General features: G+C 40.4%; 1 protein-coding gene across 1 annotated transcript; it reads right to left on the bottom strand.

Annotated features, from left to right (window-relative positions):
- Positions 1 to 4,568: 4,568 nt before the first annotated feature.
- sdhaf3 (succinate dehydrogenase complex assembly factor 3) lies at positions 4,569 to 17,378 on the bottom strand. Its single transcript, XM_055021961.1, has 2 exons — positions 17,083 to 17,378; positions 4,569 to 5,707 (listed from the first exon to the last, which is right to left on the bottom strand). The coding sequence occupies exons 1-2, from the start codon at positions 17,257 to 17,259 to the stop codon at positions 5,513 to 5,515; spliced, it is 372 nt and encodes a 123-aa protein (XP_054877936.1). The 5' UTR covers positions 17,260 to 17,378; the 3' UTR covers positions 4,569 to 5,512.
- Positions 17,379 to 18,143: the final 765 nt, after the last annotated feature.

The following is an 18,143-nucleotide window of genomic DNA, read 5'->3' on the forward strand; positions in this document are numbered from 1 at the left end:
AAGAGGCATTCTATTAGAGTGTGGGAAGCAGTGCGATTTTGACCCCAAATAAATTCTGAAATTGCTGTCACGCCCACAAATATCGCCTTATAGATATCAAACTCAGTCATGACATTGATGTGCGTAACTGCTCCAGTAAAAATGTTTTTGAAATTTTCCTAGGGCTTACGGTTTTCTGTCAAGGTGCTTCAGAGCGAAGTCATGCGACAGGATTTTCACACACTCAGCCAGATTCACTTCCATGTATTTCTGAAAAATGTCAAACCTCAGCACACACCATTTTTATGTCATTACTGTTTAAGAAGACTGGTTGGAGATGACAGACAGCACTCTCATATGCTTCAAACGGTTTTCCGATACGCATCACGGTTCCTGAACGGGAAGGAGTTGTTCGGACTGCTTTTTTCATTCAAACTGACTGCATGTCTCACAAAGATAGAATTCTTTCTCCACCTTTCTGTCTCACACAGGACAGCTGGCAGAAGATCCATTACCATAGCAACGGAACACAGCAGGGCCTAGCAGCTGATTAGGACTACAAAAAACGCATCCAGGTACTTTTTACTATGGCAGAGCTCTGAGGACTGAGCTGGCCTTTAGAACTTCTTCTATTTGGGCATTTTAAAACTTACTTTAACCAACCATTGTTACACATAAAATTAGTATGTCAATTTTAAATTAAGCTTAATGACAATTTCAACATAAAAGCTTTCTCTCAGGCCTTTCAGAAAAACTAACTGCTTCAAGCGTTTAGAATTAAGTCTGTCCTTGTGTGTCACACTGACATGACAGTCGACCTCCTCTTTAGAACTTCAATGCATGCTGGTTAGGACTACAACATGGCAGAAGAGGCTACAGAAGAGGTCTGAGGTAATTGTCAGAACTGCAACATGGTAGAACTGTCAGTTACTACTGAGGAAAAATGAGATGGCCATAAGTACTTGTTCTTTGGGAATTTTAGAACTGATTTCAAAACACCATAGTTATGTAACCTGGTTGAATTTATCTGTTGTTATAATTACTCAAAATGTTTTTCTTTGGTTATTTGTATGGGTTCCTACCTGACTGAAAATCTCTGTCATTGTTTTAACTGTGTTACTTTAAGAACGGAAGCCCCTCCCCTTTTGTTTCTTCCTCTGTGGTATTGTCTTTAAAATGTTTGCATCCCTTAGACCCTCCCCTTTTGTCACGTTGTCCTGTGGGAGAGGTGGGTATTATTTATTTTGTATCTAAATACATCCAGTTTATTTATTAAGTTAATTTCTGTTATGTACTTTTGTTTATGTATGGTTTGGAGTGGGCAGCCGGTAACACGGTTATTTTCTACTTGTTATTCTTGTCAGGTATGTTGTATAGAAAGGTTTATTTTGCATATTTAACATGTTGTGAGCTAAGACGCGGCCCTTTTGTCATGTTGTCCTGTGGGAGAGGGTTTGGAGCGGGCAGCCGGTAACACGGTTATTTTCTACTTGTTATTCTTGTCAGAATAAACCCTTTTAAAGGTGAACCACGGCCTGATCATTTAAAACCAGCACAACGCAGATCGGATCCGGTTACACTTGGTGCCGTTTGACCCGCTGTAACGTCGAACCTCCGCTGCTGAAGCCGCTGCTACGCTGTGCCTTTTCCCGCCCTTGAGGTCTGGCTCCTGATTCGCTGCGCCGAGCGCCCTTGCCCTGCGCTTTGACTGGCAGGCGTTGGTGTGCTGTATCCTGGCAACGAAGTCACTCTTTCTGTTGGTCTGTTTTGTGAACCACGTTTTGTACGACGGAAGGAAGAAAATAATCATTTTTAACCAGCACAACGCAGATCGGATCCGGTTACAGTTACACATGGGATTAGTGTTGCCATTAAAAATTAAGCTTAATGAAAATTTCAAAACAAAAGCATTGACAATTTTTATATCAATTGCTGTTTGGGGCATTTTATAACTGATTTAACCCAATCACTGTTACTCACGTGATTAGATTGGACATTTAAAACGAGGCTTGCTGAAAATGTCAAAATAAAAGCCTTAAGATTCCTTTCTGTCTCATGCCTATTTTAGTGAAAATGGCTGCCTCAAACTGATAGAATTCTGTCTCGACCTTGTCTGACTCACAGCTGGCAGAGGATCCATTACCACAGCAACGGAACACAGCAGGGCCGAGCAGCTGATTAGGACTACAAAAATGCATCACTGTAGTTCTTACTATGGCAGATCTCTGAGGAAAAAGCTGGACTTTAGAACTGCTTGTGTTTTGGGCATTTTTCACTAATTTTGGCCAACCATTATTCCATATGGAATTAGGAAGCTTCCATATGGAAGCTTAAAAAAAATTCAAAATAAAAGCCTTGACAATTTTTCCATAAAGTAATTGCTCTTTTAACCATTATATAATTGATTTAATCCAATCACTGTTACATATGGGATTAAATTGGCCATTTAAAATCAAGCTTACTGAAAATTTCAAAATAAAAGCCTTAAGATTCGTCTGTGGCCACGGCGCTGCAATAATATTAGCTTGCATTATCTTTTTCTCTCAAGTTAGGGCACTGTCTTGCACAGCTAGACAGTGCATTAGCACAAACATTAGCATTTCACTGTTCCCCACTATTATCCAGCACGATTATCCAGCACAATTTTTTTTGCTCAGGTTAGGGCTCTACCTTGCACAGCAAGACAGAGAATTAGCATTAGCCTTTTATCTTAAATAGGTATTAGCTATTTCTCTGGTTTATTACCCATGTTTGGTATAGTGAATGAAGTAAGTCAATTACAGAGAACATGCTAGTGATGTTCCACATGCTACTGACAGTATTCATGCTAACATTAGCATTTTGGCTAATTTTAGCTTATACACTAAACATACTGAATGGTGCAAATCCATGTTAGTGAACATTCTTGTGATTCTCCACATACTTCGTAATTTTTTTTTAGCCAAGGTTAGCATTTAGTATCAGAACGCTGGGTCCAAACCGACGGGCACACTTTGGCAGGCCCAGGTTAAATTTCTTCAGAAATTTTCTAGTTTTTTCTCTTTCTATTGAAAATTTTGGAAGAATCACAGAAATTAAACATAGTTCTACCATAGTCTGGCCACTCCCACCGCCTCTTAAGATTCTTCTTATTTTAATTAGCATAACCTTTCAGAAAAACCTTTTTAAAAAGTACTCAGCTGATTTGAAAGCTTCAGTGAATGCTCTCATCTTTGATGCTGTTTCTCTCCACTGCTGGCTCAAGATGAGTGCTGTAATGAAGATCTAATGGAATCTGCTGGTTTGTTAGAAAACTATGTAGGCACTGCACAATTATCCCTGTGATGAATTAAGACAGGAACTCGTTCTAATTGTATTTTAATCAAACTGTAGTCCTGTTGGACTGAACTGTTTTGGAAAAAATGCACTAAATGAAAATTGTTAGATTTTTAATATCTTCATCTATACTTGTACATTTATCTTACTTTAATTTGCTGGGAGACTTTTGTTTGCTACAGGGATCTGTGTTTCTTTTGTCTTTGAGGAAGCAATGCGCTTGTCACATTGGAGACGGATGGCCAGGGCAACAGCTGGCCTGGCAGGAAGAATGGGTCATTCGTTTACGACCCAGAGTCTCGGTAACTGAAGTTACGAACCAGATGGGGACTAGAACTGATCCAGAGGTCCTGAGAACCACAGTTTTATGACCTCAGATTTGCAAAGACGGGAATTTTCTTTTTATTAGAATAACAATTGTGTGTTGACAGATGATATCTGTGTTGCCCCTCCTTCAAGTGGTTGTTAACTTTTGTAATTAGGGTTCCCTATTCTGAATAATGAGGGGAGCAGTGAAAAAGGAGAGCAGAGTGAGCTAAGAGATTGTATAGTTCACTCTCTTATTTTACTCTCCTCAAGTTAAACATTTTGTCTCTTTTCCTGTGTATGTACATGTTACAAAATGTCTCGGTGATTTGAATCTGACAGAAATGTTGGGATCATGCTGGATGTCAGTTGGACCCATAGGACTAAAACTGCCCTTCAGATGACATTTACTGCAGCAAGTTGAGATTTTAACTGTTAATAAATATCTTGATGGAGACTGAACAAAAATCTAAATCTGCTTTACTTTATATCTTTTGGGGAGCTTTTTGTAATAAATATAAGTCTTAAAAGTGCCAGGTTTCATGAAAGGACTGAAGGAGGCCCTCTTGGTGAAACTGCTGTAGTGGGACGTTTAGATGTCTTTTCACCAGCAACTTCAGCATATCAGAAGGAGAAAAGTTGACAAAAGAACCCAATGACTGAGATCTTACTGCACCGGTGGAGGAGCAGGAGGAATGATAGGTACTTTCTCGACCTACATAAAAAGGAACCACAGACTTTTATTAGTTTTCAAGCAAGCGTTTGCAAAAGCAAGAGGACATAGTAACCCTGGCATTTCTGCCAGCCTGGCAGTGTTCAGTTCACCGTGCATTAAGCTAATAAAATTGTCTTTTTATTAGCTTAAGAGAGGGGGGGCTATCTTGATAACAAGAAAAAGGAGGAACATATAAACTAAATTCTTGTCAGGTTTAACACCTATTAAACACAGATTAAACAAACACAGGAAAGACGAGAGTTAGATTCTTTATCAACTCGCAAGGAGAACAGACAGAGATGTGCTTTCAGTTACAAATCTCCTACTGCTCTGAAACTACATTTGTCTGCCCCTCTTTTTATTACTTTCAGGATCCCTAACCACAAAGAACACTGCAAGTCTAAAAGGAAGGCGTTAACACTTTATCACATAGCTGCAGCGTCACTGACAATCACTAACTAAAACACAAGGTATTTTGTACTAGATTATCTCATTCCAGACACAGGGCTGAACAGAGCAAGTTGTACATCTTCACGGTGATATTTTTATAGCTATCTAGCAGGTCAAGGAGGCAGAACTTTCTGTTGAGCGATAATCCCTGCAGAAAGCTGTTGTCACTGCTCTTTTTCAGAGAGGCCTTCTGAGAAAGGAATCAGAAACATTCTTAATGCTAAGATGAAACAAAATAAAAGCATATAAGGCAAGGACATTATAAAGGTACATGAAGCAACAAATATTTGATAATATATACAATTTACCTAACAATTCTACACATAGACAGTTTTACGCCTAAGGAGTATCTCAGAAAGTTCTCTTAAAGAGGATTAAGACACCACCTGCAAAAACACGCTCAAGGTTAAAGAAAAGTTAGTCATGTCTTCCATACACTTTAACAAATTCCTCCTCTCTGGGGTGAGAACATTAAACTGAACTTTAAATAAAAAACTACTAATAATATAAACTACTAATGTAAGAAAGATAAGAAACATACTGATTCTAACAAGGAACCTTTTTATTTTGACAGTAAATGGGCTCAGCAAAGAAACAGAACCATTACACAGCACTTGAGCACCATTAAGAGCCTCTGCTTGGGCTCAGAGTCTAGTCTACATGTCAGTCAGTAGAGTTATTATACTAACATTATGAGTTAATCAGAATGAGCATGTTCTGTTAATCCATTCTCTGTGCTCCTCTTCTTCATCGGCTGTCCTCATGGATATCGAACTGTTTGTTGGGTTTGGTGGACTCCAGCATGAGTTCGTACAACTGGCCAATTTGTTCATCCTGGAACTGACTGAGAGTCTCGTCAGGCAGGTCAGCCCCGAACATCACAGTGCCTCGCTGCCTTCCTGCTGATTCCAGAACTTGGGCCTGCAGGGTGTTCTTGTAGTTCTGCAAGGAAGGACACAAAGATTACTTTTTACAAAACAAAGATTAGACACCTGCTCTTCTGCCTCATTGGTTCTGCAAGTCATTGAACACTGCATACGTCTGCCATCAAGAGTCCAGGTGTTCTTGAAGAAAAAGCCTGAAAATGTTCTCCTGTCAGACACAAAATTAAACAAACCGTGTTTGTTTCTATAAGGTTCAGAACTCCACCTCTGGGGCAAACAAGTCGAGGCCTAAGAAGCGCAAAGAAATCTACTGCCTCCTTAAAGATTTTTTCTTTAGCTTTTTTGTCACACTGAAATGTTTCAGAACATAAAAAAATAATTATTTGACAAAGATAACCAGAGGAAGTACAAAAATATATTTTTCAACAATGATTTCATTTCATTAGAGAAAAAAAAGCTTCCGTAACCAATCAGGACTTTAGTAAAAAAAAAGTAACTGGTTCCCAAACCTAAAACTGGTTGTGCCATCAAATATGTGCTTTTGTTGACAATATGTGTCTTATATTACTGTGCAAGAATTCTTCTCCTAAGAATTGTTCCTTTCAGAAACTTTGGAGTTTGCCTACTGCTTTTGTAGGTATTACAACTTGTTAGAAACTCTTTATGAGTCTTGCAACTGGTTATATCAAGATTTTTTTCTTGTTCATTAACAAGAAGGTTTATTTGTTTTCATGAGAACCAATTTTAATGAGAGTTTTGATTGTTTAAGAAGCATCCTTTCAAAGGAAACACCAGCAGGTTGGATTAAGTCACTGGCCTGCAACACTCACTTCTGGACCGAATGTTGCAACAATTGACAGTCGCTTGCATTGTGTTGCTGACTAAGCAGCAGTCCCTTTTACTGGGCATGTATTTAGCAGAACGGAAACCTCCCCATCAACAAGAAGAAATCTCCGGCAGAACCAGAACCAGGGTCTGCGTGAGCGGCCAACGTAGTTGATCAGCTGGGGTTTTGAGAAGAAAGACAGACACACATTCAACAAATAGACACAGGTAGTAGCCCTCTCCTCGGGCTGCCACTTTATTGTGGTGGAGGGGTTTGAGTGTCCCAATGATCCACTCTGGAGCCAGGCCTGGAGGTGGGGCACGTTGGCGAGCGCCTGGTGGCCAGGCTTTTACCTATGGAGCCCGGCTGGGCTCAGCCTGAAGAAGAAACATGGGTCCCTCTTCCAATGTGCTCACCACCTGTGGGAAGGGCCACAGGGGTCGGGTGCAGTGTATGATGGGTGGTGGCCGAGGGAGGGGGTCCTGGCGGTCCGATCCTCGGTTACAGAAACTGGCTCTTGGGACATGGAATGTCACCTCCTGGTGGGGAAGGAGCCGGAGCTGGTGTGTGAGGCTCAGAGGTTCCGGCTAGAAATAGTCGGTCTCACCTCGATGCATGGCTTTGGTTCTGGAACCAGTCTCCTTGAGAGGGGCTGGATGTACTTCCACTCTGTCGAGAAGGGGTGGGCATACTTGTTGCTGCCCATCTTGGTGCCTGTACGTTGGGGTTTACCCCGGTGAACGAGAGGGTAGCCTCCCTCCGCCTACGGGTGGGGGGACGGGTTCTGACTGTTGTTTGTGCTTACGAGCCAAATGACAGTTCAGCCTACCCATCCTTTTTGGAGTCCTTAGAGGGGGTACTGGAGGGTGCCCATATTGGGGACTCCCTCGTTCTGCTAGGGGACTTCAATGCTCATGTGGGCAATGGCAGTGAGACCTGGAGGGGCGTGGTTGGGAGGAATGCTCCCTCCGATCTGAACTCGAGTGGTGTTCTGTTGCAGGACTTCTGTGCTCGTCACGGATTGTCCATAACGAACACCATGTTCAGGCATAAGGGTGTCCATATGAGCACTTGGCACCAGGACACCCTAGGGCACAGTTCGATGATCGATTTTGTTATCGTTTTGTCAGATCTGCGGCTGTATGTCTTGGACACTTGGGTGAAGAGAGGTGCGGAGTTGTCCACTGACCACTACCTGGTGGTGAGTTGGCTCCGGTGGTGGGGGAGGATGCCGGTCAGACCTGGCAGGCCCAAATGTGTTGTGAAGGTCTGCTGGGAACGTCTGGTGGAGTCCCCTGTGAGACGGAGCTTTAACTCCCATCTCCGGCAGAGCTTCGAACACGTCCCGGGGGAGGCGGGGGACATTGAGTCTGAGTGGACCGTGTTCTGTGCCTCCATTGTCGAGGCGGCTTATCAGAGCTGTGGTCGCAATGTTATTGGTGCCTGTCGTGGTGGAAACCCTCGAATCCGTTGGTGGACACCTTCGGTGAGGGATGCTGTCAGGCTGAAGAAGGAGTCCTAGGCCTTTTTGGCCTGTGGGACTCTGGAAGCAGCTGATGTGAACCGGGCGAAGCGGCTTGCGGCTCTGGTGGTTGCTGAGGCAAAAACTCGGGCATGGGAGGAGTTCGGAGAGACCATGGAGAAAGACTTCCGTATGGCTTCGAGGCTATTCTGGTCCACCATCTGGCGTCTCAGGAGGGGGAAGCAGTGTAGCACCAACACTGTTTATAGTGGTGGTGGGTGTGCTGCTGACCTCGACTCGGGACGTTGTGGGTTGGTGGGCGGAGTACTTCGAAGACCTCCTCAATCCCACCAACATGCCTTCCATTGAGGAAGCTGAGCCTGGGGACTCTGGGCTGGGCTCTCCAATCTCTGGGGACGAGGTCACCGAGGTAGTTAAAAAGCTCCTTGGTGGCAGGGCCCTGGGGGTGGAGGAGATTCGCCCGGAGTATCTTAAGGCTCTGGATGTTATAGGGTTGTGTTGGTTAACGCGACTCTGCAGTATCGCATGGACATGGGGGGCAGTTCCCCTGGATTGGCAGACTGGGGTGGTGATCCCCCTGTTTAAAAAGGGGGATCGGAGGGTGTGCTCCAATTATAGAGGGATCACATTCTTAAGCCTCCCTGGCAAGGTCGATTCGGGCGTACTGGAGAGGAGGGTCCGTCGGATAGTCGAACCTCGGATTTTGGAAGAGCAGTGTGGTTTTCGTCCTGGAGGGACTACGTCTCTCGGCTGGCTTCGGAACGCCTCGGGATTCCCCCGGAGGAGCTGGAGGAAGTGGCTGGGGAGAGGGAAGTCTGGGCCTCCCTTCTTAAGCTGCTACCCCCGCGACACGACCCCGGATAAGCGGCAGAAGATGGATGGATGGATGGATGGATGGTAGTAAATGACTTTGGAAGGGACATGCTGTAAAGGTGAGGTTCTTATAGATCACCTAAAGTCCTACATAACTGTTCTTGTAGCATAAACAACCGTTCTAGTCACTTGATTACATTCATGATGAGTCAAAGCTGAAAAGTGCCGCATATGACTCATCCAATGAGCAACGGTGGCCCACCCCGATGTGTTCCTTTTCCTGTTTTGAAAAGCCATCCATCATCCAAGTCAATGTCTGCTGCTTGCCCATTCACAAACCATCTTGAGTTTGGAGTGCTCTCACTGTGAGCAATAATAAGCCATTTATCTGAAAGGCTTCTTCCTGCACATAATGTAATTATATTGAATACTTGCCAAAGCGGAGAGTGAGAGGGTCACAGCTTAAAGGAATACTCCAAGATTTTACCTAGACTTTTTAAAGTCACACTGCTTGAGTGCAGATGTAAACTCTTTGTCATGCCAGTTTTGGTCTGTTTGATGTGCACTGTTTAATGAAAATATGACAATCATCAAATAAGCCACATAGCACAGGTGAGGTACATCAATCAGGTTTTACCACCAAGACACGATTTTTCTCTACAGTCGTTGACAGCTGAAAAACTATACAAGGTGGATATTTGTTAGTCATCTATTGTTAAAAACCTACGTGCACTAGGATTAAAATATATATAGCATGGCAATCTTAATGTGTCTTAACTGTGCTCTGAGGGAACAGATGAAACCAGATATATAAATAGTGCACATGGAGAAAATCTCAGGGCGCAATGCTACACCAAGTCATTGGGAATTAAAAAAGAAAAACCGATTGATGTATGTCTCCCTGAGTCACACATCAGTCCCTCCAGGATATGTAGGTAGATACCTACATGTATATTTAGTGTTAAGAATTAAAAAGAGGAATAACTTAATTTAGCTCGTTAATTCATTCCTCTGATCCCGAATTCTTGTGTCTTTCTATATGTGCAGGAAGAAAGAGCAATCATACGACGTCAGACTTCAGATATCCAGAGTTTTATCCAGAGAAAATCAATGCAAAAAGATTGTTACAATAAGCATCTCACCTAGATCATCAAAAGTCCAAGACATGACAAAACAGAAACAATTAACTGAGTAAAAAGGAAAACAGAAACAGAAACAAACAAAAGATGCATCCTTTGGGAACCTCTCACTCAGCACAAAGAGATTCGAACTTCTGCTGTAAAACAAACCATTTTATAAGAATGTGTATTCTCCTCATTTAAATATATGCATTAGGAGGTGTGTTTTTCCTTTGTGTGGGCTGTCTTAAATGTTAATTTTATTACCTCTGAGACCCACTGAAACACCCAGCTCTTCTCGTACCAGCGTCCTTTAGGCGACCTGATTTACGGCGTGGATCTGGAATGTTATCTCTGCCTCAAAATGATTCAACAAGAAACCAGTTGGTGTTTTTTAAACAAACGCGCAGAAAATGTATTGCTTAATACTAACTATAAGTTGGATCTAAAACTAACTAATTAAAATCATGCTTTTTAATGCTTAAAGAACTATATTAATATGTTTGATTATATGTTGTAACAGACTTCTATAGTTTTTAATGTTTGCCTGAACTATTCAACCCTAAGTAAAGAATTTATTGCCCTGATAGCCAATACACTCCCTGTCTGAAATGTTCCTTAGGAAGTGTAAGAGTGCTTTCTGATTAGAAATTTATGTAAGTTCAGAGAGTCACCAGTTGTCTTAGTTTGGATTTGTATCTAAGTTTATCTTAATGTAAAAGTTAACTTGTGTACTATTGTGCTACTTTTAAAATTCTATTTCAACAGTAGGTAGATACCTACATATATATGTAGGTAGGTATCTACATCTGGACCCTACAGAGAGGGGAGCTGGTAGGCTTGGCTAGGCTAGTCAGGTAAATAGAGCAGCAGTAAGAACCATCTGAAAACTCATTACCAATGTCTGACACGAAGCCATCAACAAAGCCAATCACAGAGAAGAGAACTTAAAATGACTGAACATTCTACTAAATCAGCATGTAAGAGCCAAATGATCTAAATGAGCATTACCTGTGGCACAGCTGTGGCAGGAGCTCACAGCTGTGACAGTTAGTGGTGGGTATGTCATAGATGGGCGTGACTGTCACTTAGTATGAATGAGAGCCGTACTGACTCGCTGGTTCAGTATGTGAGAAATTAATGGGGAAGCTTTTTTTTGTTTGTTTGTTTTTAAATTCCAGCATGAAGAGATTTGTCCTGGTTCACTCCAAAATGGCAGATTCTGGATTGATAAGGTGGGATGATAAGGTGCACCGGGTGGAGGGTCATAATTTCTGTTGACCGTGTTAAATATTGTTTATTGTTGGCATCATTATGGTTTAGCCTGGTCAGCATGTGTCAGTTTTAAAGTCTGAAGTATTTAAGCTGATCTATGGAATAAATTGATGATAACAACAACAAAGGAGCCACTGGAAGTTATTGGAGCACGCGTCATGACAGTATCAAACCTACCCAGTAAACCCTGTGCGGCCTTCTACATTATTGTTAGTTTTACCGCACAAATACAGCATTTTGCATAGGCATCAGTGTTTAGTTCACAAAGAACTTATTTTTTAAAAAAAGGGTAAAATTGGTCATTTCATTTTATTTATTCATCTTACTTTAAGACCTGTTGAAGACCAGATGATAATTAAACACATTACATCTCCCAGTTTAGAATATTTTAATCCTGTATGAAGCAGAGGGCTTTAGCGCATTTACTAATGGCCAACTATTCTCTGTGTATTCCAACACAAATCCACCAGTGGGTAACACTGTCCTTTCTCCAGTCTTTCTCATATATTCGTGTTTTTTTCTTTCAGGAGAGCCAGTTTAGACCCACTGAAGGAGATTTATCCAGAGCACTCCCATGGGTACCTCTGACATAAATGGATAGGATTACTTGGCTTGAACACTCAAACCATGTAATCCTATTTTGGGTCTCGCTCTTCATCTGTTTCTACTCCTCTGTGCCTCACTGAGAAAGCGGAAGATAAAGTGGAAATCTTTCCTCATAGTTCCTTTAGTTCTTTTGTTTCATTTTTCATAGGAGAACAAAATGAAGTTTTGCAGGTTGCAGCTTGTTCTGGTAACCGGGGTTGATACTGATTGGCTGAATCACCAAGAGCAGGAAGACAGTATCAAAACATCCGACTGGATGCTATTGCTTCTGTTGCCATTTTGAGTAACTATGGCAATGTAACTATCGAAAAACAAGTCAAATTCAAATCAAAACAACTAACTGACACTGTTTTCTATCAGTTAGGATCAAAACAAAGACAGAATTTTGTCTTACCCTCTGTGTCACACTTACATCTGACAGTTTTCATAGAGGATTTATTACCATGGAACACTGACGAGGGCAGAGATGTAGACAACTACAGAGACGCCACCGTTGTGAAATACTTATTACAGAGAATTATGTGTTTTATAATATATTCACCACCAATGACATAAGAAAAAAATATCTATATAGTCACTTTTCTGCAGAATTCACCAACTGCACAATTCTTGCTAAGTAGTAAGTAGTGTAAGATAAGTAGTATCTGCTCAAAAGAGCAGAGAAAATTTTATGTTTCTCCAATAATAATATTTTTTGTTAATGTGCTGCTAAGAGATGAGAGTTTTTATCTAGTAACAAACTGCCACAAAGTATAAATCAGATTTTTACTTTTGCATTGAATGTCTGTTTTGTAATATATACTGCTCAAAAAAATAAAGGGAACACTCAAACAACACAATATAACTCCAAGTAAATTAAACTTCTGTGAAATCAAACTTAGAAAGCAACACTGATTGACAATCAGTATCACTTGCTGTTGTCCAAATGGAATAGACAACAAGTGGAAATTATTTTCATATTTATTTCATTCATTTTTTTGAGCAGTGTATTTACCACCAATGACAAAAAAAAAATCACTGTCATTGTTTTTTAACAATAACAATATTTGTTCTTGATCTTTTGCTAAGAGATGAGCGTGTTTTCTGGTAACCAAGTGCCATTAAGCAAACATCTGATTTTTACTTCTGCAAAATTTACCAACTGTAAATTTCTTTACAGTTCTAAGCAGATAAGCAGTATTTCAAAAGAGCTCATGTTTTATAAACGATATTGTTACTTCTCATTAATTTGGTATTAAGAGATTAAAGTTTTTTTTCTAGTACTAATTGTCATGAAGTATAAATCAGATTTTTACATTTGCGTTGAATGTTTGTTTTATAATATATTCTCCAAGAATGACAAAAAAAAAAACATTTTCACTTTTCTTGGAAAATTCAAAAACTGCAAAATCTTTAAGCAGTATAAATGGTATTTCAAAAGAAGAGAGAAAATCTTATGTTTTTTAACAATAACAATATTTGTTGTTAATCTGTTGCTAAGAGATGAAGGTAACCAAGTGCCATTAGGTAAACAGAAGGTAGCACAAACATAAGCAATAGCCTTTTTCTTAAAACAATCTTTTTAGCTGTTTTGTTTATTAGCCATGTTTAGCACAGTGGATGAAGGAAGTCACTGTAAGAGGCTGGCTGCTGATGGTTTCACTCAGACTCTTCCATATTCTGGCATTGTGCTGCCATGCCAACAAACACATCTGCTTGGTTAGCAGGCAGGCTAGTGACTGATATATAAAATGCGGTAAATATTGGCATAATTCATGATGTGGATAATATGTTCAAATTAACCTTATTTACAAACACCAGCTTAACAGCACCGGTCTCCTTAGGAAAAAACTACTTAAAAAAACAAAAAGATGAAAGAGAAAATACTAATGAAAATAATTCAGTTCCTTTTTTAAATGATAAAACATTTTAGTGCTTATAAATCACTTAATCTCAAGTTTGAAGAACTACAAAAAGAAAATAAGTCCCAAAACAAATCAGAAAAACCCCCAAAAACATTTCACTTTTTTTTTAAAAAGCTAATTTAAATTGCTTTTTAAATTAGCTTTAAAAAGCTTAATTTATAAACACTGTCATAAATACTGATTTTTATGTCATACCACTTTCAGTCTCAAGTTTTAAATATGAAAATACCTTTTAATAGATGTTCATAATCTATTTTTTTCTATATCATTATTGTTGTTGATCAACAACATGTAAAGTCAGCCAAAATACTTGACAGAACAGAAAGAGGCTTCTCCAAGTATAACGTTCATCATCAGCCCCTCTGATGAACGAGCGTCTCTGCTGGTCAGAGACGCTAGCCCACAATCCTCGATTCTGAAGGTACGTTTAGCTACGCAGAAGCTGGATTTTGATCAAACTCAATTCAATTTGAAATGCTGCCAAAGCAGTGAGCAGGTATGAGGGGAAGCTCGTCATACACTGCCTGGAGCCAGATCAAATGGACTCTGGGTTTGAAATCAATGCAAATAGTGTGGTGGGCATGAGGAAAGTGAATACCTCTTCCTCAATGACTGCAACCTCTTAGGATTCCAGGTGCAATCATCATCTGCTTGATTAGATGAATTACCTTCAGATGGGTAATTTAGTATTTCCCAGTTGTCCGTGATTATTATGGAGAACAATAGCTGTCTCTCACAACAGGGACGTGAGAAGAAAACCTAGAATATTATTTGTTTGTTTTGGGCAAGACTTTAATGGTAGAGCTTAAAAACTAAGGAAGATAAAAACAGATTTTTATTAGGTTAATTAAAGCAACCAATTCCTAAAAACAACTAACACTTCACCCCGAAATCTCTGAGTCGCTTCACTGCAGGCAGTGAAGCGACTTCATTGTAAGAAGTCAGTAATTCCTAGTTCAGCTTTAAAATTTTATTAATCAAATACAAGTGCAAATAAGGCTGTTTCTTACAGAAAAGCTTCCAGACTTTAAAAGACACTGACATGGGCTTCAACAGAGCAGCCTGAGGCTCTGCCACCATGTTTCCAATTCACATTAACATGTTCAAAACGCTCACATTTAATCTGACTGGTTTTTTTACAATAATATTCATCAGAGTTATTATTATTAAGTAACTTTTCCATTCAGGTCTGATTGTTTATAGAAGGTTTTATGGGGCTATGCTGCCATCATGTGGTCACAGACTAATAAAGCATAGCACCAGCTCTCTTAAAGACAACAGGACTGACCTGATAATGAAACATAACGAATGTTGGCGGGTGCAGAAGTTACACCAACACAACCTGACTGTATCGCAGCAGTGACCATTAGTACTGGGAGGCACTGTCAAGTTGTTTCCCCAGTAATCAAGAACTGAATGTGATTTCCTGCTTCTTAGCTCTGATGCTCTAGTTTTACAGTGGGTTCAGGAACTATTCAAACCCCTTCACATTTTTCACTCTTTGTTTCATTGCAGACATTTGCTAAAATTAAAAAAAGTTTATATTTCTCATTAATATACATTTTGGCAGAAAAAAACAGAAATGTAGAAATACTGAATACTTTCTGTTCAGACTGCACATCACGATATATAAAATGGGCGTAAAGGCACAAATAAAATAAGACATGTTTGGTTGTTGTGTATTATTGATTTTTTAATGACCTGTTCCTATAAGATTTCTTGATTGTTTTTGTGATTTATTACAATGAAAATCATTGATTTGTGAAGCTTACAAGTACTTGTCATATATTTTTAAAATAGTTTTAGTCGGTGAAGCCCTTTCAAAATATAAATTTAGAATAATAAAAAAAAACAAGAAAAAAGATTGGACTCACATTTTTATTTTTTAAAGAACTTCAATTGCTCAAATTCTGTTATTAATCACAAACAATAACTTAATTTCAAGTAAGGTTGAGGCAGAACTGAAGATGTAAGCAGTACTGGCCCTTGCAGACGTGCGTTACTTAAACAGTGTTTGTAACCATTTTTGTGGAAAATTTGCAATAAACTCAAAATTATGCATTAGAATGACAAAATGCTTGACTGTGTTGTTTTGTGTGATTATCTGTATTCAGAGTTCCTTAAGGCTTTGAATGTTGTAGGGTTGTGTTGCTTGACATGACTGGAATATTGTTTTGGACATTGGGGATAGTTCACCTGGACTCGCAGGCCAGGTGAACACTCTGCTGGACCGCAGAGTGTGTTCCATCTACAAACGGGTCACACTCTTAAGCCTCCCTGGTAAGGGAGGCTTACCTGGTAAGGGAGGCTTAAGAGTTCTGAAGAGGAGAATCTGTCAGATAGGGGTTCTGGAGAGGAGAATCTGTCAGATAGTCAATCATCAGATTCAGGAAGTCTGGGAAGAGTGAATTCTGGGCCTTACTGCTTAGGTTGAGTTTTGGTTATGGTATTGTCGTGCTTTTTGGTTTCCATTGTTAAGGAGGTGTGTCGGTAATTGAAGATACATGACAAGAACGAAGGGTCTCTTGCAGAAACTTTACTCCTTCCAGCACAGATGAATTATAATGAAAACTGAGTTGTTCTCACAGAAGAACTGTGTGGCTTCTGGCCTCTAGCTCTGGCACAGTCAGCATTTAGCGATGTCTGTGCAGTGAGCAGTGAGTGCCATAACCAACAACAGGAAAAAAACATAACGGATCAGCTGTTAGATACTGGTTGCTAAGGCAACCACCAGCTGTCAAGAGCAGAATAAACAGAACTTAAAACAATGAATCTCGCAATGCTAGCCTTTCCCCCAAGCTGTGTTGTATCCACTGATCTAGGCCTGGGAAACCAAAACAAATAAAACACAAAATCAAGCTTAAGATCTAATAAAGTTTTGACCTTCCTTACAGTATCTACAATTTAGCTCCCAAAGTCCTGAGCAGCTCCAGGGGATGGATCAAATCCCATCTGTCCTGTAGTCTCTGCACTGGTCATGACCGTAATGCAAGTATTATTTTTTTCCCTCTTCATTAAAACAGAAACACTGCAACTGGGTTGCAGCTGGGGAGAAGTAGAAGGGAAACCAGCCCAACCGTTAACACACCACCATAACGAGCTTTCTGCTATAAATATAGCAAGGAGGATCCAGAGACAGAGCAGGGACAGCAAGGAGAATATTAAGACTGTTATCTGGACACTGGATGTTCTATGTCTTACAGTTCTGGAACAAAATTCCTGAATACCTAAAATGTTCAGAAACTATTTGTCTGAAAGCATTTCCATCAAGGGCTCGTTCTCAATTGTTTTATTGCTCTGCATGTGTGTGTGTTTTTTGTTGTAGTTGTTTTGTTTTGCTCTTTAATTATTTATTAGCATGATCATGATTGAATAATCATGATCATTTCTTTCTAAGCTGTTACTTACCTCCCACTCCGTCAGGAAGCTCTTCACCTCCTCTGGAGCTGCGCTCTTGTGTCTCCTGAACTCTTCCTTCACGTACTGATCTCCCAGGGCCCTCAAGTGGACGGGCAGGAAGCGGTGCAGGACCAGGATCCTCTTGAACAGGGAGCGAATAGTGGAGACGTGAGCAGACGCCGCCATCGAACCGAACTGAACCGACCCCAGTGTTTTCTAAACGTTTGAAGCTGACACATCAACCACACACAACTGCCTTTACAAGGACACTTAGCCAAGTTATTGTTTATTCCGGAAGTTTTCTTTCTTTGCGTTTCATAGTTGACTGAAATACTCTATGAGAACATACTGCCACCTACTGTACAGGAGGAAGCAAGTCGGGATCTAATCTATGAGGGAGGGGTCACCAACCTTTTTGAGATGTCAGGACTACTCACAATAGTTATCAGTAATAATTTACCATGGCAGCTATGGTTAATTGCTATTATGTGATCAGAAGTTCTTAGCTCACAGAGTTTTAAGTTTGACTCCCTTTTGGAGCTTTTCTCTGTGATTCTAAACTGGCCACAAGTGACTGAAATAAACAAAAGCAAACTGATGAATTGTTGCAGTAACACCTACAGCTGTACAGCACTGAGTACCTTGAAATTTTTCTTTAAATAAAAAAGAAAAGAAGAGTTATTGTTTTATTACCTAACCATTTGTTCTATTAGCAAAATTGTGGAAAATAAAATATCTTTTGTGTCAAAAGATACACACACAGACTGAGGTGTCAGTCTGAGGGTTGAGGTGGGGAACGCCAAAGCCCAATATTGGTCAGTTTGCTTTTGTTTATTTCACGGCTTTGCGTTTATCTGTAAGCTAAAAATGAACGAGTTGGGTTTGAACCTCCCGTTGTTCTGCGTTCAGCCTGAGCTTCTGACAGTCTGTGCGGTTCTGGCGGGTCGCCGGTTTATTCGCTTTTTTCGTAGTTTCGCGAACCAAACAGCTGACGGGTCACCCCCTGGCTGACACCAGCAGATGTGGGAAAAATAAAGGTCCGACACAAAACTATCACTGCACCTGACCTG

Source organism: Poeciliopsis prolifica, unplaced genomic scaffold (genome assembly GCF_027474105.1).
Source record: "Poeciliopsis prolifica strain line A6 unplaced genomic scaffold, Auburn_PproV2 SCAFFOLD080, whole genome shotgun sequence".
Taxonomy (NCBI): Eukaryota; Metazoa; Chordata; class Actinopteri; order Cyprinodontiformes; family Poeciliidae; genus Poeciliopsis; species Poeciliopsis prolifica.

Coding starts and splice junctions, on each gene's coding strand:
- sdhaf3 (XM_055021961.1), bottom strand. CDS start 17,259: ATGGCGGCGTCTGCTCACGTCTCCACTATTCGCTCCCTGTTCAAGAGG. Junction 5,708..17,082: donor GCTTCCTGACGGAGTGGGAG/GTAAGTAACAGC, acceptor CCTTCCTTGCAG/AACTACAAGAACACCCTGCA.